This window comes from Scyliorhinus canicula, chromosome 5 (genome assembly GCF_902713615.1).
Source record: "Scyliorhinus canicula chromosome 5, sScyCan1.1, whole genome shotgun sequence".
Classification (NCBI taxonomy): domain Eukaryota; kingdom Metazoa; phylum Chordata; class Chondrichthyes; order Carcharhiniformes; family Scyliorhinidae; genus Scyliorhinus; species Scyliorhinus canicula.
Window position 1 is genome coordinate 8,288,008 of NC_052150.1, and position 27,402 is coordinate 8,315,409.

Below are 27,402 nucleotides of genomic sequence, written 5' to 3' on the forward strand. Positions count from 1 at the left end.
CGATTGAAATCTACCGGTCACATTTATCACGTTTTGTCCAAGATTAATGCCAACCTGCTTGTCTATAGTCAGCACACGTACATTGCTATGATGGTGTATAATTTGTGAATGGGAGAGGGATTGCCAAGCCATTGACACAGCTAACTGCAAACAAAAATAACTCCACAAACCCAGTGCCATGTCACCAAGGGCACTGCAGAGGGCACCGGAATGCCGCCCAGGCACCTCGATACCACAGGTGACTTTTTTTTTGTCCCAATGATCTCCATGGAATCCACTCCATGGATTGTCTGAGTGGGTCTTCAATCTGTAAGGTGGGTGTTGATTTTGATCCTTGCTGCCTCCAATATTGAAACGATAGCACGGTGGGGTGGCTTCGAGACCTGTGGGGCAGAGGAGGCCGGCGTGGGGACCATGCCAAATTAATTTCCACCAACAGCACTCCATGGGGCATCAGGTTAAGTTTTAAGATCTTCAAATCTGGAATTTGTGGCTCCTGACTTCAGCACCTGTGTTTCCTTGTGGTAAAATGCACAAAGAAGGCAGCGGTGATCGCTCCTCAACTTCCCCACTTTGGGATAAAAGCAAAATTACTGGGGATCCGGGAAATCTCCGAAATGGAAACAGAAAAGGCCTGATAGTGTCAGCAACTGTGGAGAGAAAAACAGAGTTAGTGCTTGAGTCCGTAAGAGCCACGCGGATCGGATCGTTAACCCTATTTGGCTCTGTACAGCTGCCGACAGCACTCCAGAGTTTAGCCAGTATTTTCTGTTGTTATTCCCTTTCTGGGATTTGACTTGCTGGATTATAATAGCTTTAAATTCCATGTAAAGCTGCCAGCGGGGAATACAAACACTATCCTTCCTTTCACATCCACGGATCACCCCAGCCAAGGAATCAATATTCATTCGGCAAACTCAGCAGCCTGCTCGGGGACATTGACGCTACTTTAGATCTTGGGAACTTTCAGCTTCAAAGACTTTGAAATGCATATTTATAAGAACAGGGGGTTGGTAAGGTCTGTATTTTTATACTAGAGGGTTACTGCTGTTGCTGCTTCTGCACATTGACTCAGAGGCCCAGGACTCTGGGCTCTGCATTCCCTCCGCCACCTATTGTGTAGCAAAGGCTCCGGATTAACAGCCACACTGCAAGCTTTAGACAGTCTGCTAAACTCTGAGAGTCCGGCCTGAACTCCACCAGACGCTCAGGCAGTGAATTCCAGATCCTAACCACTCACTGTGTGAACCTGCCTCCACCACACACTTCATAGATTATCATAGAATCTACAGTGCAGAAGGAGGCCATTCGGCCCATCGAGTCTGCACTGGCTCTTGGAAAGAGCACCCTACCCAAGGTCAACACCTCCACCCTATCCCCATAACCCAGTAACCCCATCCAACACGAAGGGCAATTTTGGACACTAAGGGCAATTTATCATGGCCAATCCACCTAACCTGCACATCTTTGGACTGTGGGAGGAAACCGGAGCACGCACACACAGGAAGGATGTGCAGACTCCGCACAGACAGTGATCCAAGCCTAAATCGAACCTGGGACCCTGGAGCTGTGAAGCAATTGTGCTGCCAACAATGCTACTGTGCTGCCCAACGCTCAGACAGTACATTCCAGATCCTAACTACTCGCTGTGTGAACCTGCCTCCACCACACACTCAGACAGTACAATCCAGATCCTAACCACTCACTGTGTGAACCTGCCTCCACCACACACTCAGACAGTACAATCCAGATCCTAACCACTCACTGTGTGAACCTGCCTCCACCACACACTCAGACAGTACAATCCAGATCCTAACCACTCACTGTGTGAACCTGCCTCCACCACACACTCAGACAGTACAATCCAGATCCTAACTACTCGCTGTGTGAACCTGCCTCCACCACACACTCAGACAGTACAATCCAGATCCTAACCACTCACTGTGTGAACCTGCCTCCACCACACACTCAGACAGTACATTCCAGATCCTAACCACTCGCTGTGCGAACCTGCCTCCACCACACACTCAGACAGTACATTCCAGATCCTAACCACTCGCTGTGCGAACCTGCCTCCACCACACACTCAGACAGTACAATCCAGATCCTAACCACTCACTGTGTGAACCTGCCTCCACCACACACTCAGACAGTACAATCCAGATCCTAACCACTCACTGTGCGAACCTGCCTCCACCACATACTCAGACAGATCTAGATCCAAAGTTCTTGTTACATAAAGAGGTGTTTCCTCATGTCACCTCTGGTTCTTTTATTAATCACCGTAGAGTTCTTGGCCTTTTGGCGATGGGAACAATTCCTTCCCATTTACACTCTCCAGACCCCTCATCATTTTGTACACATCTAACAAGTCTCTTCTCATCCTTCTCTTCGCCAAGAACAACAACCGCAGCTTCACCAATCTATCTTTATCGCTGAAGTCTCTCATCTCTCTCGTAAATCTTTTTGCGCGTTTTCTGAAACCTTCACATCATTCCCATTGAGGCTCAACCAGTGTTTTATGAAGGTTCACAACTTACTGGATTTTATATATTGTGGCCCGATTTGTAAAGATTCAGTCTAATTTATAAACTGATTTCTCCACCTGTGTTCCGCCCCGTGTCTGCCCATTCCACCAGCCTGTCTATATCCTCTCGGTCACTATGCCCCTCCTAGTTCACAACACTTCCAAGACTTCTGCAAATTTTGAAACTGTACCCTGTACATCCAGGTTTAGGTTATTAATATAAACCAAAAAAAGTTGTGGCCCCTCTAAATACCATCCCCTGGTTCGGAGTAAGTGTTTCTGCAATTTGTATATTTAATAGACATGAATTAAATAATGAAACTGTTAAATAATAAAGCTATTCCAAAGACTAATGATTCAAAATGCCACATGGTTTAAATGCCAACCGGTGTTATGTTTTCATATAAAAAGCATAGTTTCACCAATGTTTGGGGACGCAAAAGATTAATACATAGGGAAAACAACGTAATAGTAGATTGATAAGTGATATGGCCAATACATTTTCTTAGAGCTTCGGCAGCTCAAAGTTTGGCCCTATACCATAAAATCCTCACAAGTATATGAAGTTAACAAAAGCTCTGAGTAAAACATGACCAATTATTCTGCTCTTTAAATGCCAAGGAGTTGCATGGCCCTCCAGCCAAATCTTATTCTTTATCCAGTGAGAAAAGAGTAAAATTATAAATGCCCCCCCCCCCCCCCCCCCCCCCCCCCCCCCCCCCCCCCCCATCCCCAAGTGGTGTTGGCTGCTCTCTGAGACACCTTCTTGAACTGCTGCAATTCATATGGTATAGGAACAACCACAAAGCTGTGCGGAAAGGAAATACAGGATTTGTACGCAATGACAGTGAAGGAATGGTGATATCCTTCCAAGTCAGGATGGTGTGTGGTTTGGAGGGGAACTTGCGAGTGGTGGTGCTTCCGTGCATCTGCTGCCCTTGTCCTGCTCGATGGTAGAGGCCACGCGATTAGAAGGTGCTGATGAAGGAGGCTTGGTGGGTTGCTCCAGTGCTTTTTGTAGCTTGCAGGCACCGCTGCTATGTTGTGATAGTGTGGAGGGAGTGAAAGACAGTGCAAAATGATCCAATTGGAGAATGAAGTGTCCATTCATTTTCTGATTGATCATGAGAAGGCAGCAGCGTGAGGATGAATGTATTGGTCAACCAATGTGGGAGGGAGCGGGTTGCTGGAGGTAGGAGGCCATGTGATGACACCTCAATGAATATGCCCAAAAGTTGGCAACACTAGGCAGAAGTGGAGCTTCGATGACTCCCACACTCCTCCACCCTTATGTTGGTAGAGCGGTACCAAGAACTCATGGGGTGAATGTGTCTACAAACACTCACATATTCTCCTATAAAGCACGTAGTGAATGCTAGGAATATATAACCCATCCTCTGGAATAATGCATTGATTTTGGATTGGCATCTGGTACATGCCATAAGCTGAAAGACCAATGACGTGGCTTCTGATAGACAGAGGACGGGGTGGTACTGTTGCACAGTGGTTAGCACTACTGCCTCACAGCGCCAGGGACCCAGGTTCGATTCTGACCTCGGGTCACTGTCTGTGCGGAGTCTGCACGTTCTCCCCGTGTCTACATGGGTTTCCTCCGGGTGCTCCGGTTTCCTCTCACAGTCCAAAGATGTGCAGGTTGGGTGGATTGGCCGTGCTAAATTGCCCCTAGGTGGGGTTGGGAGGATAGGTTGGAATTTGGGCCCTGGTAGGGTGGTCTTTCAAAGGGTCGGTGCAGACTCGATGGGCTGAATGGCCTCCTTCAGCACGGTAGGAATCCTTTGAGGTGGGCAGAGACAAGCCAGGATTCTTTTCAGAGCTGTTTATTTTTGGAAAAGTTCTGGCTGTGGAGCAGGAGGAACTCTGCGGAAAGTCCTGAATTCGGATTTTGAATCAGTAACCATGGACCTTTTATGGCTACTGTTCTCTTGAATGTGTAGAATTGTTTCATTTTCACTGCTCCGAATTGGGAGTAAAGACAGAAAGTGCTGGAAATACTCAACAGAGCTGGTCACACCTGAGGGGAGGGAAACAGAGTTACAGGTTGATGATCTCTCATTAGAGCTGATGTAATAAATTTTAAACAAGTAGACAGGCAGAGAAAAGGGGCGGTGGAGGGGTGGGAGAGAACAAAAGGAAAGATTTGCGTTGCTCTTCACGGACTCTGAAAGTATCAGACAGTCCACGCATAACAAGCAGGCTTGAAGACCAGCAGTGATTCAATTTTCTGTCAATAAAGACTTGTGTACTGGTTGCAGCTATCACTTGATGTCCATCGCTGATTCCCTCGCCACAGTAAAGCTCCCTCTCTGCTGGATTGCCATATTTTGAGCTGTGCTATCGCTGTGGGAAATTATCAAAACTCCCATCTTGTGAAACGAAGTCTCCCTCCCTCCTGACCTTGCAGTTATTGCAAATAAGGCGTTTACTATTCAGCCCCAGATCCTCCTCACTGACTGTACAAAGCAGATCATTCACATGCCCATCACCAGTGTCTCTTTATAAACATCAATTACGCTCAAGAATACATAAGTACGACTGTTCCTTTTCCCAATTTAAGAGACTGTTTTCTTAATTGTTCAGTTAACTCTTCCAGGTCAAATCTCATTTTACACCTCAGGCTTCGCTGTGCGTGAAAACGCAATTCATTGAATCTGGATTTTGCTTATGCAGAGCCGTGCACAGATCCAACCAGATCATACACAATTGACACATGCACATACTAAGAATTACCACACGGCATCCCATCAGGAACGCCTACATGAGGTGATGGATAAATCTGAAAATGACGATGGTGTGCACAACCAGACAGAATATGATGAACACACGTTTCACACCATCACCGTGGAAAACAGGGATACCATCACACCATACATAGAAACACACACATAAAGTAGAAGCAAGAGGAGGCCATTCAGCCCTTCGAGTCTGCGCCGGCTTTCATTATGATCATGGCTGGTCATCAAGTTCAATACCCAGATCCTGCCTTCCCCCTACATCTCTTGATTCCCCTACACCCAAGAGCTATGTCTGATTCCTTCCTTAAATTACACAACGAAGGGCGGCACGGCGGCGCAGTGGTTAGCACTGCTGCCTCACGGCGCCGAGATTCCAGGTTCGGTCCCGGCTCTGGGTCACTGTCTGTGTGGAGTTTGCACATTCTCCCCGTGTTTGCGTGGGTTTCACCCCCACAACCTAAAGATGTGCAGGGTAGGTGGATTGGCCACGCTAAATTGCCCCTTAATTTGGAAGAAAAATAATTGGGTATTCTAAATTAAAAGAAAAAGCGAAATTACACAACGCGTTGGCCTCAACTACTTTTTGTAGTCGCGAATTCCACAGATTCACCACTCTCTGGTCGAAGAAATTTCTCCTCACCTCAGTCCTAAATTGTCCTCAAACTATGGCCCCGAGTTCTGGACTTTCCCACTGTAAGAACATTCTTTCTGAATCTACCCTGTCTAATCCTGTTGGAGTTTTGTAAGTTTCGATGAGATCCCCTCTCACTCTAAACTCCAATGAATATAACTTAGTTATATAGACTTAGTCTCTCCTCAAATGATAGTCCTGCCATCCCAGGAATCAGCCTGGTAAACCTTCGCTGCCCTCCCTCCATAGCAAGAACATTCTTCCTCAGATAAGGACACCAAAACTGCACACAGTACTCCAGGTGAGGCCTCACCAATGCCCTACACAGTTGCAGTAAAACATCTCTATTCCTATATTCAAATCCTCTCGCTATGAAGGCCAACATACCATTTGCCTTCTTTACTGTCTGCTGTACCTGCGCGCTGACTTTAAGCGATTGATGCACGAGGATACCAAGGTCTCGCTGAGTATCCACCTCTCTCAATTTACGCCCATTCAAATAATAATCTGCCTTCCTATTTTTGCTACCGAAGGGATAACCTCACATTTACCCACATTGCACTGCATCTGCCATGTATATGTCCACTCGCTCAGCCTGTCCAAATCCCGCTGAAGCATCTCTGCATCCTCCTCACAGCTCACCCTCCCAGCCAACATTGTTTCTTCTGCAAATCTGGAGATAATACATTTAGTTCCCTCATCCAGGTCTGTAATAGATAATCCAATGTGTTTGTCAAAATTCAAAATATCCGTCCCACGAAAGTTTATAACTACTTGTTATTATCCAAGATTGACACAGGGCAAGCGCCAACATGCTACCCCTGCAAATTCTGAAAGGTGTTTATTCAAAGACATGGACGGCTCAGCGCACAACAGTTCATTAATCTGATGTGCAGGATTCGTAATCCTGGACTGGGAGTACACTCAATGCTCCTGGGTGTGACAGATCTGTGACAGGGGCTGGTTTAGCTCACAAGGCTAAATCGCTGGCTTTTAAAGCAGACCAAGCAGGCCAGCAGCACGGTTCGATTCCCGTACCAGCCTCCCCGGACAGGCGCCGGAATGTGGCGACTAGGGGCTTTTCACAGTAACTTCATTGAAGCCTACTCGTGACAATAAGCGATTTTCATTTTAATTTATTTCATCTTCTACGTTGTGGAGACTAAAGGCTCACTGATGAAGGTCTACCAATGTGCCGTGATCTCACACGAGTGCCAATCACCAAATTAGTCAGATATCACCAGGCAGATCATCTGCGGAAATTACTCCTATCACCTCAGTTCACATGGCAACATTTTAATATCTAGAAATGTCAATAAAATTGGCAGTTTCAGGGGAGCTGCAACATTACACTTACAGGAGAATGCAAGCCTGTCAATTGGTGCATTTTGCACAACGCAAATGCCAGCAGTTACATGAAGAAATGGTGAAAGGTACCACACCACAGAAACTGTGGCAATTCATCATTTAATGATTGACTGATTCAATTCAGCATGTCCACGAACGCAAGAGAAAGTTTTGGCCTCACAAGACAAGCTAAGCATTTTCCAGTGAGCCAGTTTTAAAGGCAGACAGGTTGTTATACTGGAATCATTGAGAACTGATATTCTCCAGCAACTCCATCACTCACACATGGGCAGAGGCCGGACAAGAGGACTCATAAAAGAGGCAGTCCATTGGCGGGTATGTACAATGGCATTGAAATCTTCTCAAGCAATGTCAAAAGACTGTGATAGGCCAGCACAAAGAACCACTCATTGCACATGACGTTCTTACACATCCTTGGTCCAAAACTCCCATCTGACCTCTTTCAGCTCCATGGCATTGACTTCACCATCGGGAACATAGAATGCCAGTTAGAATAGAATTCCTACAGTGCAGAAGGAGGTCATTTGGCCCATCGAGTCTGCACTGACCCTCTGAAAGGGCACCCTATCTAGCCCACTCCCCACCCTATGCCCGCAATCCCATAAACCCACTTAACCTGCACATCCCTGGACACTAAGGGGCAGTTTATCATGGCCAATCCACCTAACCTGCACACCTTTGGACTGTGGGAGGAAACTGGAGCACCCTAGTTCTTAGTGATGTATATTTTCAATTTGGTAAACTGTAAGAATAATATGTAAACCAGGGATGAATAGTCCAATCATTGAGTGATCAATGAATAAAGAATATGTATTAACTTAGACGAGAAATAACACACAATAAGGACTATAATACACTATAACATGTAAGTACACTGATCTCTACATATGCACAATATTACAGGAAATTACCCCTTGATTCCAACTATCTACCTTCCCTGAATTCTGAGATACCCCTTTGTTCCCAAACAACATCCAATATTATCTAGCTCTACGAGGTAAATCCAGCAAATAACCACCATGCTCAGGTTGAGTGGCCACATTTGGGAAACCTGTTGGGTTTGAGCTTTGATCTTAACCGGCTGCCTGTTTAGCAATAACTTGTTTCCAGGAGACTGTTTGTGCAGTTGGGTGTGGCTGATGGTCGCCTTGCCTGTGTTTATCTCTGTCTCCTCACCCCCAGTCATTATGCTGGGGATGTTATCCATCCTGTGAAGTCGGCTTTTTGCACATACACGTCAATTTCCTTATTTATCCACTTTAAAGTTAACTTTTCTATGGCCCTCACTGTTTTCCTCCAGTCACATAGGTAAACATTTGTTTTTCTCACTGATATGCAAATTTGCATCTTAACATCACTTCAGACAATCACTTCCCTGTTTTATTTTAGGTCATAGACCATGGGTGGAATTCTCCGTTTCTGCAGCTAAGTGCCAATGCTGGCTTGGGGCCTGTGGTATTCCATGACCGGCATATCGGCTACGAACCACTCACCGATTCTGGTACCAGTGAGGGGCTAGCACCAGCACCGCGTGAAAATCCCAGCGGTCGCACCGTACAACATGGAGCCAGCCGTGCATTGACCCGACCCACAAACTGCCAACCTACAGCCTGGTCACCCCCCCACCAGTCCTCCCAGCCCTCGCTGAAGGCCCCCCTCCCCGCCCACCCCGCTCCCCGGCCAGCAGCTCAGTTCCTGTCTGAGAGTGACAGCGCTGGACACAGTCTGCAGCCGCCACGCCGTGGTCACTGTTTATGTGAGGACACATGTACCGCGCCATTGGGAACTCGGCCCATCGGGGGCGGGGCATCACGAGTTGGCCGGCCAATGAGGCATCAATGGCATTGCGACTGCACAATGATGTCAGTTTGGAGGGGGCGGAACTCGCAAACAGGCGCCGACCCCGATTCCGGCATCGGAATTGATTCCCCGCCCGATCGCTGATTACGTTATCGGCTACGAGCAACAGAGAAACCCACTCCATAGATCACAGAATATACTGTGCAGAAGGAGGCCATTCAACCCATAGAGTCTGCACCGGTCTCTGGAAAGAGCATCAAATTTTATTTTATAAATTTAGAGTACCCAATTCATTTTTTTTCCAATTAAGGGGCAATTTAGCGTGGCCAATCCACCTAGCCTGCACATCTTTGGGTTGTAGGGGTGAAACCCACGCAAACACTGAGAGAATGTGCAAACTCCACACGGACGGTGACCCAGAGCCGGGATCGAACCTGGGACCTGGGCGCCGTGAGGCAGCAGGGCTAACTCACTGCGTCACCGTGCCGCCCTTTCTTTTATCCCAATTTCATTTTTCAAAATCTTAATTTTCCCCAATTCTTAACAATCAACTAATTTACCAAATACCCCATTCGTCGACAACTGCCAGGCACAAATGTTGTGCTATTTTCAGTTTAGTTGGTTGTGACTGAGATTGTTACGGATAGTAGTCTGCATTTATTGGTAAGCCATTTCAGGATGTGTGTCAAAGAGGAATATCGATCAGGTTACCTCTTCTCATGACTTCACACCCAATGGCCGAGCTGAATGAACGATTCACAGTGCAAATTTCCTAATTCTCAAACATTGATAGGCCAGGCAAGATCTATATATTGCTATGTTACACCTGGGAACAACACCTTTAAGTGCAATTTGTTTTGTCACCAGCCCAAATCCACGTTTGGCAGACCAGTGCATACCAATGTCCCTTCTCATAAGGGCAGCACGGTGGCACAGTGGTTAGCACTGCTGCCTCACAGCGTCAGGACCCAAGTTCAATTCCGGCCTCGGGTGACTGTCTGTTTGGAGTTTGCACTTTCTCCCCGTGTCTGCGTGGGTTTCCTCCGGGTGCTCCGGTTTCCTCCCACAGTCCACTGATGTGCAGGTTAGGTGGATTGGCCATGCTAAATTTTCCCTCATTTTCCAAAGGTTAGGTGAGGCTACAGGGGTGGATGGAGGGGAGGGGAGGGGAGGGGGTGGGGGTGGGGGGGGGGGGGGGGGGGGGGGGGCATGGGCCTCGGTAGGTCCAACTTTTAAAATTGCATGTGAAGATGACCAACATGCACAATAAAAAAATGGGTGCAAAATTGCTAAGTTTCGAGTCAAGGCGTTGCAGAAAGTATGTGACAACCAGCTGAGGATTTGTTCCTGTGAAGTAATTATACACAATGGTGTAATCATGAGGCATAATCAAGGATAAATCAGGACTGTTCCAAATCTGCAACCACTGTGCAGTCCCACTGCATCTCGGAGAAGATCCTGAATCAAACCAGGATTAACATCCAAGGGAGCCAATCCCAGAGGTCACTGTGAGAAATTAAAGACACCTCCGGACAAGGTGACCATTACAAGATTTCGGTGTGGCAGCAGTTTGACTCTACACTTTACAGACACATGGATTCATCAGTTCTGTACCCTTAGTTATTGGTAACTAAACATGAGCACACATTGAAATTAGTTCTGGCTCTTTGGAATGGGGAACATTGGCCCGGATTCACCGAAATTCCGGCCAAGTGTTGACGCCGGCGTAAACACCGGAGTGGTGTACGGCGGCGTCCTGGGCCTCCTGGCCCAGTAATTCTCCATTTTCTATGGAGCTAGAATGGCGTAGGAGTGCTGTGCGCTGCTCCGGCGCTGAAAGGCGGCCCTGCACGGCCTGTACGGGTCCGCGTATGTGCCACGGCCAGCACAGGTCTACGCATGCGCACCACGGCCATCTTCGTGCCAGCGCGGAACAACATGTCAGTGACCGAACAGGGGGCCCCTGCGGAAGGATGTAAGCCCCCTTCACATCGCAGACGCCCGCAGATTTGAAGCCCCCGATCTTAGGGCTGGACCCCTTGGAGGTCCCCCCGGGAGTCAGATACCCCGCCCCCCCTCCACCAGAACGTCCACAGTGCCCGCGGGTCCGAGCTCCCGCCAGGTGGTAGCAGGCTTGAACCACGCCGGCGGGACTCGGCGGGAGTTCGGCCCGTCGCCAGCGGAGAAACGCCACGAGGGCCTATTTCAGCGGCCCCCGACTGGCGCCGCGGTGACCGCGCGAACGTGATTGGCGCCGATTCTCTGGTTGCCGGAGAATCAGCGGCCCGGCGTCGGAGCAGCGTTGCGGGAATCGCACGCCCCCTGGCGATTCTCCAAACCGGAGTATCTTTCAGAAGAAAGGGGGATGTCACAACATGCCTCTGATAATAATAATAATCTTTATGAAGTTACTGTGAAAAGCCCCTAGTCACCACATTCTGGCACCTGTTCAGGTACACGGAGGGAGAATTCAGAATGTCCAAATTACCTAACAGCACGTGGAGCACCCGGAGGAAACCCACGCAGGCACGGGGAGAACGTGCAGACTCTGCACAGACAGTGACCCACGCCAGGAAGCGAACTTGGGACCCTGGTGCTGTGAAGCAACAGATTGAAGCATGACATCACACAAGGGATTGATGCATGACCTCACGAGAAAAGAAGAGTGTCATGCTTTAGTTTCACCTTTGCATTTAAGCAGATCGCAGCACAGTCAATTCTTCTGCTGGTATTTTCAAGCTTTATACTCACTTATATATCTCGTCATATGTGCCTATTCTTAATAAATTAACTCACAATGCATTCACTCAGTCTCTTATGAGTGATTGATGTCTTTACTTCATGATAAAATCACGACAGGAGCAATGTAGGTCAGCGAGCCCATAGCTGATAGATTGCGGCTGAAATTGTGGGAAAATTGAACCCTATAATCTTCAGTAATTATTTTCATTGAATTTTAATTCATGAACACAGTGGATCCATTGACAGGTGTCTTTTATTGCAGTGTTGCTCCACTCGATGTCGTATTCTTAAAAGACACTTATTTTTTCATTTAATCTCCATTGATTTTCCTCCCTCTGACAATGTCCCTATTGTCACTGATTTTCATGAGCTGTGTGTGGTTGGGTTTTCTCCATTATCTATCTTGTCACATCAATCAGGTGTAAGGCCTTCCTTTTCTCTCTAACACAGTGCTGCATAATCAAATCCTCCACTTTACTGAATGTCCAATTGCTTAAACAAAATCTCCGAAGGAAGCACCATGATTGGGAAGAAAGACTTGCGTTTCTGTAATGTCTCCCAGGACCAAAGAATGTCTCAGGGCAATTTGCAACCGTGAAGCACTTTTTGAAATGTAGTCACCTTTGCAATGTAGGAAACGGAGCAGCCAATTTGACGTATTGTCATCTCCCAGAAACAGAACAGTGATCATGCCCCGATAATTTATTTATGTTCTATTGATTGATGGATAAATATTGGCCAGAAGGCTGGTGCTAAATCTTTGAATCTTCTTCAAAATAGTCGCCACGGGATCTTTCATGTCCACTTGAGAGTGAGGTTGGTTCACTGTCTCATCGGAAGGAGAGTACTGCATTCTCTCGATATTGCACTGGACTGTCAGCGTGGAGCTCTGTGCTCAAGCTTCTGGTGTGGGACTTGAACCCACACCAACGGCAGAGAAATCTCTCAATATCCTTCTTGAATGTATTCAGTCAATCGGTCAGTATGAAAGGGGAGAAACCTTTTGTGACTGACATACACTACAGTCAATCAGAAGAAACCAAGATATTTGCAGATGAAACATAAAGCAACAGTTCCCAATCCAATCATCCATTAATATATGTAACTTCCAGTTCATGCAAATGCACCATGCTGCCAGCCTGAATGACAATCATTAATTGGTTGACAGTGTAACCTTTAGCCCACTGAGTATTATTTGGCAAATGTTGTCCAATTGCGGAATCACATCCAATGTTGGACACTGTGTTGTGTGCTTTGCAAGCACAGGCTAGTTGGGTATGGCATGTACCTTGCCTGTTGCGTACAGCGGAAGGGGCCTGCTGTTTGATACGGTCCACAAGTCCTTGGGAAGCACGGCCAACATACTCAGCATCACACTGTCACTGAAATTAATCGACCGCATTACTCATTTTAGCGATAGGCAGGTGTCTTTTTGGCATGCTGACAGCATCTTGTTAGTTCTAAATACCACTCGTGTTGCTACTGCATAGTAGCAGCGTGAAACAGCGAGCTTGGCCTGTTGCTAAAATCTTTGAAATACTTTGTTCTTCCAGGGTAATCTTTTGTAATCTTGGCACTTGTCAGGGCCAAACGTGTCAGCGCATTTATTAGTTAGCATGATATACCGTGTATATTAACACATAGGGCTCTGTTGTTTGCTGACAAAAAGAAAATTTACACACATTGCGCCTGTTTGAGCTAAACAAAATAAGTGACAGCTGGTTCATTCCACAGGTCAATCCCTTGACTAATCCTAGTCAAGCTGCCTGGTTTAAATTTCAAACAATGCCTGACAGTTAACTGTCAATCGCCATCAACTGGTGCATTCTCCATGGCTGCTCTCCACTAATCGGAATCCACTTGCCAACCAACCAGCAACCTCTTCTCATGCATTATAAAGTTGTTGGTTCCCCTGACATTGGCATTCTTGTGATTGTCCTGATGGGTGCAAGATGAAAAATTTTGAAAGCATGTATTTTTTCTCAAATACTAAAAATAAGTTGCTGTTGCTACTTTCCTAAAGAGTGCATTCCAGGAATTTTGAAGTGTCAGTTAATAAGAATAAACATTGAATTGTTTCATATTGAGTATACTTTTATGTGAAGATGCTATTAATACTGGCGCATGTGTAGATGGGTCAAATCATTTATAACTGGCGGAAACAAACTTCACAAAACCATTTCAACTATTTGACTGGCAGCTTGAAGTCACTTGCCACTTCAAAGAAGTTGAACAGTTTTAACGGCTTTGTTTTCGGTTCTTCCTGGTCACTCACTGATTAGATCAAAACTGCTTTGTCCATGGTTTGCTTGTGTATCAGCTATTTGACAGGGAGTCCTCATTTCAAACCTCATTTCACTAATTTTTGCCCAGCAGAGATGTGTCATCAGGAGGTGTGCCACTTTTGAAATATCTTGGGTGGGATTCTCCGATCGCCGACGCTGAAATTGCGTTTGGGGTGGCTGGGGAATCCCCGTTTGCGCCAGAATCGGGGTGTCACGTACTCGGGGAGTAGGTCGCATGCTGTATGGGCGGCCTCAGGATGTCACCTGAGGCCCTCCCCCCCGATGCTCCGCCCCCAATGCGCCGAGTCCCCAACGGCGTGGCTCGCGTGTGCTCACACCGTTCAGGGGCCTCGTGTGGTGGCTGTGGAGTGAGTCCAGCGCCGCCAGAGTCAGTGGGGGAGCCATTCCGCTGCCGGGGTGGGGGGGGCTTCAGCGGGGGCTGGGGGGGACTGATGGGAGGTGGTCCGGGGGTGGCGAGGATGGCCACAGGGGGGGGGGGGAAGTTTCTGGCAGGTCGGTTCCACTCGCAGCCTGTGCCATGTTGCATGGCCGGCCGTCGCAGGCTGCCACCGTGCGCATGCACAGCCACCGTGTCGCAGGCTGCCACCATGTCGCAGGCTGCCACCATGTCGCAGGCTGCCACCGTGCGCATGCACAGCCACCGTGTCGCAGGCTGCCACCGTGCGCATGCACAGCCACCGTGTCGCAGGCTGCCACCATGTCGCAGGCTGCCACCATGTCGCAGGCTGCCACCGTGCGCATGCACAGCCACCGTGTCGCAGGCTGCCACCGTGCGCATGCACAGCCACCGTGTCGCAGGCTGCCACCATGTCGCAGGCTGCCACCGTGCGCATGCACAGCCACCGTGTCGCAGGCTGCCACCGTGTCGCAGGCTGCCACCGTGTCGCAGGCTGCCACCATGTCGCAGGCTGCCACCATGTCGCAGGCTGCCACCGTGTCACAGGCTGCCACCGTGTCGTAGGCAGCCACCGTGTCGCAGGCTGCTACCGTGCGCATGCACAGCCACCGTGTCGCAGGCTGCCACCATGTCGCATGCACAGCCACCGTGCGCATGCACAGCCACCGTGTCGCAGGCTGCCACCATGTCGCAGGCTGCCACCGTGCGCATGCACAGCCACCGTGTCGCAGGCTGCTACCGTGTCGCAGGCTGCCACCGTGCGCATGCACAGCCACCGTGTCGCAGGCAGCCACCGTGTCGCAGGCTGCCACCATGTCGCAGGCTGCCACCGTGCGCATGCACAGCCACATACCGGCCATTCTCACGCATATCCGCAGGTAAAGCCGGGGGCTTTACGCTGCGTGGCTGCTAGCCCCCCACCAGAGTATCGTGCGGAGGCGGCGCCACAGAATCAGAGAATCCAGCCCCCGATATGTGCGTGATAGAGGTGAACTGCAAATATTTGAGGAAGATGCTGATTTTGGGCTTCAGACAGCCACCAGCTCCTCATGATGATTATTTTTGTCCAGAAGCAAAAGCTAATTTGAATTTCCTGCCATTCAGACAGGTTCATTGTGGGGTTAATTGGAATGTTTTGCTTCCTGACCTTCTCCACCTGCTGGCTATTTTATTTTCTTTCCCAATTAAGAAAGACGGGCAAAAAATGTATGGCGATGTTACTTTGGGGGATTTACTTGTATGAATGCACTACTTTTCATTAATTTGTAAGAGTTATCAGTCAAATGAAAGATGTTGGAAACCTTTTTACTCAATATCCTTGCTGATTGCAGTGGGCTCAGAACGTAACAAAGATAGCAGCCTTTATATTTGATTAAATGGCTTCTTGTAATTGGACCATATATATGGAACCAAATTAACATTGTCTATTCTTTATTTGTATCAACAATGTGAAACCACTCTCCAGCATGTGTACAGCATGGTAGCACAGTGGTTAGCACTGTTGCTTCATAGGGTCCCAGGTTTGATTCCCGGCCACTGTCTGTGCGGAGTCTGCACGTTCTCCCCGTGTCTGCGTGGGTTTTCTCCGGGTGCTCCGGTTTCCTCCCACAAATCCCGAAAGACGTGCTTGTTAGGTGAATTGGACATTCTGAATTCTCCCTCTGTGTATCCGAACAGGCGCCGGAATGTGGCGACTAGGGGATTTTCACAGTAACTTCATTGCAATGATAATGTTATTTAAAATAAAGGTTATGATTATTATCTTCCTGTCAATAAAAGACTTTCATTGATTAAGTGCTTTTTGTCTACGAGGGTCTCAAATGTCTTTACAGCCTATGCAGTACTTTTGAATTGTAGTTACTGGTGTAATGTCGGAAACTCCGCAGACTGTTTGTGCACAGCAAGCTGCCACAAGTGGCAATGTGAGAGAGACCAGATAATCTGTTATGGTAATGTTGATTGAAGGATAACTATTGGCCAGGCATGGGAGGTAACTCTCCTTCCGTCAAGTGACTGAGCTAACCGGACCTCGGTTTATTCTTTCACCAGAAAGTCACAGAGTGTCAAGAGTCTGTGGAACACATCCCCAGAGAGGGCTGGTGGCAGGGGCACTGAAGATTTTTACAGCAGAGGTAGATAGATTCTTGACTGACAAGAGAGTCAAAGCTTATTGAGGCCAGCCGGGAGTGTGGATTTGAGGCCACAGTCAGATCAACTATGATCGTATTAGAATGCAAAGCAGATTCAAGAGGCTGGATGGTCTACTCCTGCTCCTAATTCGGACGTTCGAAACTAAATATTACAAGCAATGTTTTGCTTTGGAAGTTGTGAATCTAATTTACTGTCATTTCCTGATCATGGGCGTTGATTCTACCATCGCGGAAAGGCCCAAATCAGGCTTCGCACTGGGCACGAAACTTCGCATGAGCCACTCGACTCAAGGCGCCTGGCGCGATATGACTCTCATCCTCACTGGGCGTGATCCAGGTAATGATATATAAATTAAACATTAGGCCCATTTAAATATGCATGGCTATCATGACACCGTATTCACCGGTAGCCAGGAGCCACTGGCCATATCGCCGAGGCCTCAACTGATGCCGATTAGTACTGGTCTCCACAAACGGAGACAAGTCATGTTGGCCACTCGGGGGTCTTGGAGGCCATTGGAGCCCACCGAGTGGTTGGGGATAGGGCAGGGGAGTGCCACCCCCAGCACCTGGGCACCTTGGCAGTGCCAACTAGGCCAGGAGAACTGCCTGAGTGGCAGGATGGCACTGCCAAGGGTCAGGGCCTGAAGGGAACCATGCCGATGAAAGAGGAAATAGGAGGGTATGAAGGGGCTTCATAAAGATTGGGAAGGCGAGTGGGGTCCTGAAAGGTGGGGCCCTCAGTGGCTCCATAACCCGTGCCCGCACTTGGGGCGGTGGGGCAATGCCCATGACTACAGGGAGTGACATTGCTCATGGGTGGGGGTATGGGGACCCTCAAGCTCACTAGTTCAGCACCCCACTGATGTAAAAATTTCAAAGTGTGGGCTAGACTGGGGGCAAACTCCACAAAGCCCCAAAAAAAATCTCACCCGAAAAGCCTGCGGGAAAGACCCCACCAAACCCGTCCAAAGTGACTTCAAAATGTTTTGGTTGAATCGCGCCCGATATGTAGTTTTCATTGCTGACTCGTCAGGAGCATGATTTACAGAGCAAATAGTTGATAAATGATAAGTAAAGACTAGATACAAGAACTTCCAATTGGTTAAGGACTGCACAGACCCAACAATAGATATCTTCAACTTTATTGTTAGTCTGTGTTGAGCCAACTTTCAGGTTTCAGTACCAGTAACTGACACTAACATGTGACTGCAGGTGTGCACAGACTGCAGTGATTCAAGAGGGCAGTTCACCACCACCTCCTCAAGGGGCAATTAGGGATGGGCAACAAATGCTGGCCTAGCCAGCTAAGTCCATATCATGTGTATGAAATTAATTGAAAAAAATGTGGGTTGTTCCCAAACCACTTACTGAAGGGGTTTCCATGATATGGCGATGCCGGCGTTGGACTGGGGTGGGCACAGTAAGAAGTCTTACAACACCAGGTTAAAGTCCAACAGGTTTGTTTCGAATCACTAGCTTTCGGAGCGCAGCTCCTTCAATTGAGCGTAATTGACTCACCTGATGAAGAAGCTGCGCTCCAAAAGCTAGTGATTCCAAACAAACCTGTTGGACTTTAACCTGGTATTGCAAGACTTCGTAAGGGGTTTCAGCAATCTTTTACATTTTGCAAATTGCAGGAGTTCTGTTCGGCCCACAGGTTTACACACTGTTTTCATTTGATAGATTGTTGGGTTTTTGGCTGGATTCCAATTGGAAGGAGATTGTAAACCCATAAGTTAAGGCAAAACACTTCACTTTATAACAAAATATAAATTGTTACAGAACTGTAATGTAGAATTATGGAACTATGCTGCAGAATTAGTTAAATCGAAACACGTAAGAATGATGCGTCCATGCAATTGAACTGCTGATAAGTGTCGTTCTCTGATTTCATTCTACATTAAACTAATCTCAGGTGCATCACCCAAAGGAACATGAGCACCGTATCTTAAAAAAAAACCTCTTCAGGGCAGCACGGTGGCGCAGTGGATAGCATTGCTGCCTCAAGTCACCATGGTCCCGAGTTCGATTCTGGCTCTGAGTCACTGTCCATGTGGAGTTTGCACGTTCTCCCTGTCTTTGCGTGGGTTTCGCCCCCACAACCCAAAGATGTGCAGGGTAGGCGGATTGGCCACGCTAAATTGCCCCTTAATTGGAAAAAAATGAATTGGACACTATAAATTTTTTTTAAAAACCTCTTCGACTTTCGATGGGTGTTCAGTTCCATGAAAGCATGCATCTTTTTTCTTCTTTAGGATAAGTATCTTCATTCAGAACACAGCTAACACAGTTTGAAGATCACTATTGAGATAAAGCTTCCAATTAATTCATACTTATTTAATTATAACTGCGGCTCAATTTTAGTTTCTGGGCTGGGTTCCAACTATGCATGAGTTGATAAATCAAGGTCCCAGCTGTTTTTGTTCATTGTTTCCATGATTACATACATTCTAATATGAAGATTTGTCCTGTTTGATTTTAAACCGCGAAAGTGATTCTAGCGAGTTAATCTTAATTCAAATGTAAAGACTTAAAAAGTTACGGAACACAGCTGAAGTTATATACCTGTGAAAGATGAACTCATAATACCATTATCTCAATGATCAAGGGTTAAATCTTTGTTATTAAGATACATACATCTGGCAATTTGATATTACTGGCATATATTTCTATACGTTATATCACTGTTGGGTATATGTAGTAATTATGTTGAACTAAAGGTTTTTCAATGAAGCAGTGTCCTGTATTTTGTTATGACCGACTTTAAAAGGGGGTATTCATACTGTCAAGGCTTCAAAATGACTTGATTCATCTTAATATCTTCAATATTAATTGAGGTTCACTTTCTTAAAATCATCCGCTACCTGTTTGTCTAATTCATTCAGTATAACAATATATATAGCGATTAAGGAGTAACCTGTAACTTCTACGATGCATCTGTTGGCCCTGTTAGTTTGTTCAGTAAGTTTAATCTGAGAATGGGTTATTTTTACCAGCTAAGTATTATAATACTGTTGCCTCCCTGCTGAGGTGTCTCATTGAGGAGATCGTGAGACCGCCATACTTAATCAAGAATAGTTTATCTTTATCTATACATAGATCCTCCACTTCACCGGCAGCGCACCCACGCCCACGGGTTTCCCGACAGAGAATCCCCGCTCACGACCGAATCGGGGGTGGCGCCGCCTCCAAAGTGGCAAACACGGTGAATACGCCGCGCACCGTATCGCCGGCCTCAGGACATTGCCTGAGACCCAGCCCCCGATGCTCCGCCCCCGACCGGCCGTGTTACCGACGGCGTCGGTCGTGTGTGGTTTAATCCGTCGGGAACTCAGTCCAGTGCCGCCACGGTGGGGGGATCCGTGGGCAAGGGGCACTGTTGGGGGGTGGTCCGGGACTCGTGAACCGGCCAAAGGGGGAGGGGGGCACTATTTTGCAGGCCGGGTCTGCAAGCCGCTGCCGCCATGTTGCACAGCACGGCCGCTGCAGGACGCCACCGTGTGTGCGCGCGGCCACGGTCCCGGCAATACTCAGGGCCGTATCGGCAGCGAGAGCCGAGTGCTCTACGCTGCCTTGATGCCCCCAGCCAAACGGAGGATCGGTGGCCAAGCCGGCGTGGGGGCATAGCCTCAAAATTGGAGGATCTATCCCCCTGTCGGCTTGCTATTGCCTCTTGCAGGCAGCCTTTCTTAGCTGCTGCCTTGTGAGAGACATGGGACCGGGCAGCTGTCACCGGGGCTGCACTTCCAGCTCCTCTTCAAACCTCGTTCAGTAGAAGGAGCCAAACACAGCTCCCAGAGATACCTGTTGGGGATTGAATGGCAGCTAAGAAGTCTTTGCCAGGTAACTGGAATCTCAGGAGAACCAGACATGAATGGTGATCTAGACAGCTTCAGCAAAGACTGCCCCCTCCCCACATCCTCCCTCAGGAAACTTGGCTGGCAGCTTTAAGGTTGGGGAGAGCACCCATGACCAGGAACTAAAATGCCAAGGTGGCAACAGGGGTGGGGAGGGTCCCATTCATTTTAGAATAGTGCTGTCTTCAATACACAGCCGTGTTTGAATTAAATAAAACCCATGCAAAGGGACTTGAATTGAATGATAATATCCTCCAATGTGATGTCCAAGCTGCCATATTGCCATTGGCCGATTCACTTACCAATCCGTTCTTTTTTTTCAAAGCAAATTTATATTTGATCGTTCCCAGCACAGAGCAGAAAAAAGGGTAATACATTTCTGGCCCTCCTTTTCAAAATTTGTTTCTGATGCGTGTAAACTGTGTCCGAAAGCTGCTGAAATTGTCAGTGTTTTTCCCCAATGGATTTTACTGCCCCCCATTCAGATTCACTGCACTAACCACCCACAATCCCACTAATTCAGCAATGAAAGGGTTAAGAGACATATATCGGAGCTGGGCTGAAAGGAAACACACTTTCAATTCTGTTAGAATTGCCAATGTCCATCTTTCGCGAATGAAGACACAGAAAAGCACATGTTGCTATGGTTTCTTATTTTTGCTGGAGTGATTTTTTTTTAACCTCAGGTTTGTTAAAGACAATTTACCGCCCCAGTCGAGATAACAATCTAGGTCACTGAACAGATAAAACCATCCTCTCGTGAGGAAGCTCGAGAGGAGCAGTGGTTAGCACAGCTGCCTCAGGGCGCCGAGAACCCGGGTTCGAACCCAGCCCCGGGTTTGTGTGGAGTTTGCACATTTTGTTGTCTTTGTGAACACTACGCCAACCATCCTGAGCTTAGAAACACAAATAACACCACAACAATACTTATTTAAAAATGCACTTTTCTGGTAAGGGGCTCAAGAGGTTCCTGTGAGGCGCATGGGTTGGACCCACACATGGACTAAATTTTCCTGACTGCGGGCAGGTTAGCACCACACACGATGATATTTTGCCACTCCCAAAAGCAAACAACTGAAAAGCTAGTAAGATGCAGCATCTGCAGAATAGCAGTAACAACTTACATTTCTGTAGCATCTTTAACACAAAACATGCTTCACAAGAACATGACCAAGCAAAATGTGGCGCTGGGCCACATAAGAATCTGTTGGAGATGGTCAAAAACTTAGTCAACGGGGCCTTTAAGCAGCATCTTAAAGGGAGGAAAGAGAGATAGAGAGGTGGAGAGATTCGGGGCGAGAATTTCGGGGCTCGGGGCCTTGACAACTTTGGGCACAGGTCCCAATAGGGGGAGTGGGTAAACCCGGATATGTCCAAGAGGGCAGAACTGGAGGAGTCGAGAGATCCTGGAGGATTGTGGGGCTGGAGGAGATTGCAGAGATAGGGGAGGTGGGGGCAAGGCCGCGGAAGGGGTTGAAAACAAAGATGAGGATTGTAAAAGTAAGATGTTTCCGGACTGGTAAACAACTCAGGTCAGCGAGAACTCTACTTCCTTCAGTACATCCAGGATTTGACCGACAGATGACCTTTTCGTAGAGGTTAGAATGCATTCCGCTCCACACAATTCTTAGAATTACTTATAGAAACATTCCAGCCTCTTGGCTTCCCGGCATTCATCGCACTTCACAAACCGTCTTATTGTGCGACTTAAAGGTTTTCATAGAATCCCTACAGTGCAGAAGGAGGCCATTCGACCCATCACATCTGTACCGACCCTCCGAAAGAGCACTCAACCCAGGCTCACTCTGCCCTATCTCTGTAACCCCTCATATTGATCATGGCTAATCCACCTAACCTGCACATCTTTGGACTGCGGGAGGAAACCGGAGCACCCGGAGGAAACCCACGCACACACGGGGAGAATATGCAGACTCCGCACAGACAGTGACCCAAGGTTGGAATTGAATCTGGGTCCCTGCCGTTGCAAGGCAGCAGTGCTAATCACCGTGCCTCCCATTTTCTTTCATAATGCCAATAAGTTCTAAACAAGAGAGTTTAGTGAAATAGTTCTACAGCTCTGGCTGATGAAATGAAATGAAAATCACTTATTGTCACAAGTAGGCTTCAATGAAGTTACTGTGAAAAGCCCCTAGTCGCCACATTCTGGCACCTGTTCGGGGAGGCTGGTACAGGAATCGAACCGTGCTGCTGGCCTGCCTCGGTCTGCTTTAAAAGCCAGCGATTTAGCCCAGTGAGCTAAACCAGCCCCTGTGATGTCAGAAGAAGCTGACGAAAGGATTTGAGAGGGGACAGACAGTCAGTAACTGCATACGCGGGTCAGCAACCACATTTTGCCAGTATGGATCAGAGGGCGGCAGAAATCTAAAACTCTCTTCCCCAACATGCGGCTGAAGCCGGGAGACAATTGAACATTTCAGAACTGAGATGAATAGGCGGATGTCGAGCAGAACAAATTGCTTAATATTGAAATAATATTCACAAGAGAGAAATTCAACTAGAATGCAACGATTATGTGAGAGCTCCCAGACATTTAACTTTTAAAAATGTTGCTCATTAAACAAACCCAAGCACGGAAGATGAAACTTAATGGACAAGCTGAGGGTAACTTTGAACAAAAATATCAGGAAGCTTTTAGTGTGATGGGTGGTTAAATGCAGTTGTGCAAACTATTATCAATTTAAGCTCCGGCAGCGTTGAATTATTATTCTGAGTTGGAGGACTAGGTAAGTACGGGGGATGGCACGGTAGCACAGTGGTTAGCACTGTTGCTCCACAGCGCCAAGGTCCCAGGTTCGATTCCCAGCTTGGGTCACTGTCTGTGCGGAGTCTGCACGTTCTCCCCGTGTCTGCGTGGGTTTCCTCCGGGTGCTCCGGTTTCCTCCCACAGTCCAAAGATACGCAGGTTAGGTGGATTGGCCACGCTAAATTGCCCTCAGTGTCCAAAAAATGGTTAGGTGGGGTTACTGTGAGCTTAAGTAGGGTGCTCTTACCAAGGGCCGGTGCAGACTGGATGGGCCAAATGACCTCCTTCTGCACTGTAAATTCGATGTCTCGATGAACAACACAAACCGATGCAAATATAATTATCTCCGCAATTACATTTTAATTGAAAGCGCGCACAGCATAAAGGTCTTTGTGAATGAAACTGAATCGCCAGGAGTAATAAAAAAAGCAGTCTTCCTTAAATGTTTAACATACAGTTAGTCAGTCCTGAATGTGATAGGCTGGACTGCACAGTAGGGTGGAGCATGTTTATCACAGTTTCGTGCAATTTGTTAAAATGTGAAAGCTTCTCAGTCCTTACTGAATCTCCAACCACGGACACATAGGTTTGACGTTGCTTTCCTGTGACAGGCTATTTTAAAGAGAATTGGGACAGCGTGCCTATTGATGCTGGAAGGGGAAAATCTTTCTGTCCATTTGACTGTTCACTGCAACTCAGTTCTGCAGCTGTTAACACTGCCTAACCTAGGAGGGACTGATCAAAAGCAGTGCATGCAAAAAACGTGCCAGTCCGGGTAATTGGGCAAGTCCATTCCTCTGACAACTTCAAAGTGACTACTGTTCAGAAGCTGCTTCAGCCCCAAGCTGAATTTGCTATCCCATGAAATCGATTTGAACGGTGTTCATTACTGCTGGAGCCGGGGGTTCAGGCAGGAGAGTCCTTGGCCGCAGGCATGAATTCCTCGTTGTATGATGGGCTGACCAAGGCGGCGCATCCCAGGAACCAAAGCATTACGGGATTTCCCAGCGCCAATGGCTCGCACAGCGCTGACTCCTCCTCAGGTTGCTATGAGCAACTGTGGATCTCGACGGAGGCCTTCCTCACGCTGGGGATCATCAGCCTTGTGGCAAACCTTTTGGTTATTGTAGCAATCATCAAAAACAAGAACTTGCATTCTCCGATGTACTTCTTCATCTGCAGCTTAGCAGTGGCCGACATGCTGGTGAGTGTGTCGAATGCCTGGGAGACAGTCTTTATCGCTATGATAAAAAGCAGGCACTTAACGGCTCAGGACAGCTTGATCAAAAGTATGGACAATGTGCTTGACTCCATGATCTGTACCTCTCTTCTTGCCTCCATTTGGAGCTTGCTGGCCATCGCTGTTGACCGGTACATCACCATCTTCTACGCCCTGCGCTACCACAACATTGTGACAGTGAGAAGGGCCCTGATGATTATCGCTGGGATCTGGACAGCTTGCACAGTCTCTGGGATTCTGTTCATTGTCTATTCCGAGAGCACCACGGTGGTCATCTGCCTCATCACCATGTTCTTCACCATGCTTGCCCTCATGGCTTCGCTCTACGTTCACATGTTCATGCTGGCCCGCTTGCACGTCAAGCGTATCGCCGCCCTGCCTGGCAATGGTGCCATCCACCAAGCGGCCAACATGAAGGGGGCCATCACGCTGACCATCCTCCTGGGTGTCTTTGTGGTGTGCTGGGCTCCGTTCTTCCTGCACCTCACCCTCATTATCTCCTGCCCACGAAACCCCTACTGCCTCTGCTTTATGTCGCACTTCAACATGTATTTAATCCTCATCATGTGCAACTCCGTGATCGACCCCCTGATCTACGCTTTCCGCAGTCAAGAAATGCGGAAGACGTTCCAGGAGATAATTTGCTGCTGCAATTTACCTGGACTTTGTGACCTGACCAATAAATATTAATATCATCAAAGGGGAAGCTATCAGACTGCTTCAATGCTCTTTGTAGAGAAAAGAGGAAAGATTTATTTTCTCATCCCATCATGGCTTCTTTTTCCTCACCAGTCTTCTTTGAAGATAATAAGTTCTTGCTGAAGTACAGTTAAATTCACCTTTCATGTCTCATTCAAATGAGTGTCCCTTGAGGATGAGCCTGAGCAGTGAGTATCAGTAGAAATTTGAGCACAAGTTGGATTGTCGAAGATGCAGTGGTGGAGACTCACCCACCTCTGGCCACACATTTACCAGATATTGCCATGTGGTCATCAGGGAAGAATACAGGAGGCTGATTTTAATTCTGCCTAACCTCGGACATTGAGACTAATTGTAACACTCGTGAATCGCCATTCAGTCACGAGACAATTTGGTACAGCCCAATAATCACAGAATAGAATCAGCGACTCCTACAGTGCAGAAGGAGGCCATTCGGCCCCATGTGCCACTGCTAGCTCTTTGAAAACACCATCCGATTTGGCCTCTCGTCCCAAATATATCCCCATCACCCTGCAAATCGACCCTCTTCAAGCATCTTTCTAATTGCCTTTCGAAGGGTCCTTTGGAGTCTTATACCATCACTCTTTACCCCTCTCCTCCCCCTCTCTTCCATTTGTCAATTATTTTAAATTTATGGCGTCTGGTTGAAATTAGGACCTGCCTGGTCAATGTGAGTAAGATATTTGAGCTGTGAGCGGTGTCCAAATTGAAAGGTTTTAGTGGGAAGCTGGCCTGGATCTCGGTGTGTGAAGAAACTGCACTGACTCCCTCCAATGGTCAAGGAGCTTTCCCTGAATGCACTTGGACATCATTTGTGTTCAGATGATCAAATTCAAAATATCCATTCATATGTACCTGATTCAAATACATTGTTGCTGCTGCGAATCTTGAAATTGTTGCTTAATTTTTAAAATTGCAGGTGAACGTGTTGTTTTTGATGTTATCCGCAATTGTTGTGTGGGCTGGAGTTGAAGCAATCTTACAAGAATTCCTTGAGGATTCCTTTCTTAAGGCTGATCTCGCCGTCACAGATTATATGAGAGGTCTGCGTCGACAGTGTTTTCTAAGTGTTGTAGAGAAATCTGCTCGCCTGTTGAACTCACTTATTGCTGCCTCGAACAAGATGTTCTGCCCGAGAACACGGCAACAGAGCAGAGGCCATTCGATCTGTTGAGGGCGTGCTGGCTCTTTCAGCGAGCAATCCACTTACTCCCACTCCCTCTTTCCCCATAACCCTGTGATTTATATCTCGGTTATGTATTCTCCTGTTCACTGACCAACTCTCTTTACAGATGTCAGTAAAAAAAATCCTTCATTATGTGGTGAATACATTGATGTTTATCCGTTAACAGGCACCAGTTATCTCAGTACAATAATGATATATCGATTATGGTCCATTGCTGATTATTTATTTATTTATTGTGGACCTAGGATCAGTTTAACACTTTGGCTACCGTTTATTAAGATCTCTATGAAAGTGGCTGTTAATCTTTTTGTTGGCCGTTGCGCACTCTCTTATCAGGGATGTATCATCATGTATGGATCGAAAATTTAAATAAATGTAACCAAAACCCTCAAATTCCACGTGCCTTTTGTGAAACAAGTATTTATTTTCAGAGAGGAAGAGATATTGGCTGGGATTTTCCAGCAACAGTCTGTAACATTGGAGGTAGCAGATGAGGATCATATCGGTTTCATGATAGAACGGCGGAGCTGACTTGATGGGCCGAATGGCCTAATTCTGCTCCTATACCTTGTGAACTTATGAGTACCATTGTGGCAGGGCATGCCGTGGGATATTCGGAGGACCAGCCAGGCGTCCGTTGACGTTTGTCAGGACTGGATGAGGAAAGTGACTGGAAATCCCACCCATAATGACAGTATAAACACTTACTCACTTACTCCTCGCTACCATTTGGGTACGAGGTTAGTTCAGTCCGACGAATGTAAACCCCAATGATTCTCCTTCTAATTGTGACTAATGTTAGAGTTCAACTGTAACATTTGTTTTTTAATGTCAAGGGCATGGGATGTTAATATTTCGAGATTACGACAGAGTCTTGACCTAGAAATTGGTTAGAAAGGATCAGTTCCTGGGCAGCACGGTGGCCTAGTGGTTAGCACAACCGCCTCACAGCGTTGTG

General features: G+C 47.4%; 1 protein-coding gene across 1 annotated transcript; it reads left to right on the forward strand.

Moving 5' to 3' along the window:
* Positions 1 to 23,935: 23,935 nt before the first annotated feature.
* On the forward strand, positions 23,936 to 26,789 carry mc4r (melanocortin 4 receptor). The gene has a single exon (XM_038796379.1). It carries the CDS (start codon positions 24,233 to 24,235, stop codon positions 25,226 to 25,228), a length of 996 nt encoding a protein of 331 aa, XP_038652307.1. The 5' UTR covers positions 23,936 to 24,232; the 3' UTR covers positions 25,229 to 26,789.
* Positions 26,790 to 27,402: the final 613 nt, after the last annotated feature.

Coding starts and splice junctions, on each gene's coding strand:
- mc4r (XM_038796379.1), top strand. CDS start 24,233: ATGAATTCCTCGTTGTATGATGGGCTGACCAAGGCGGCGCATCCCAGG.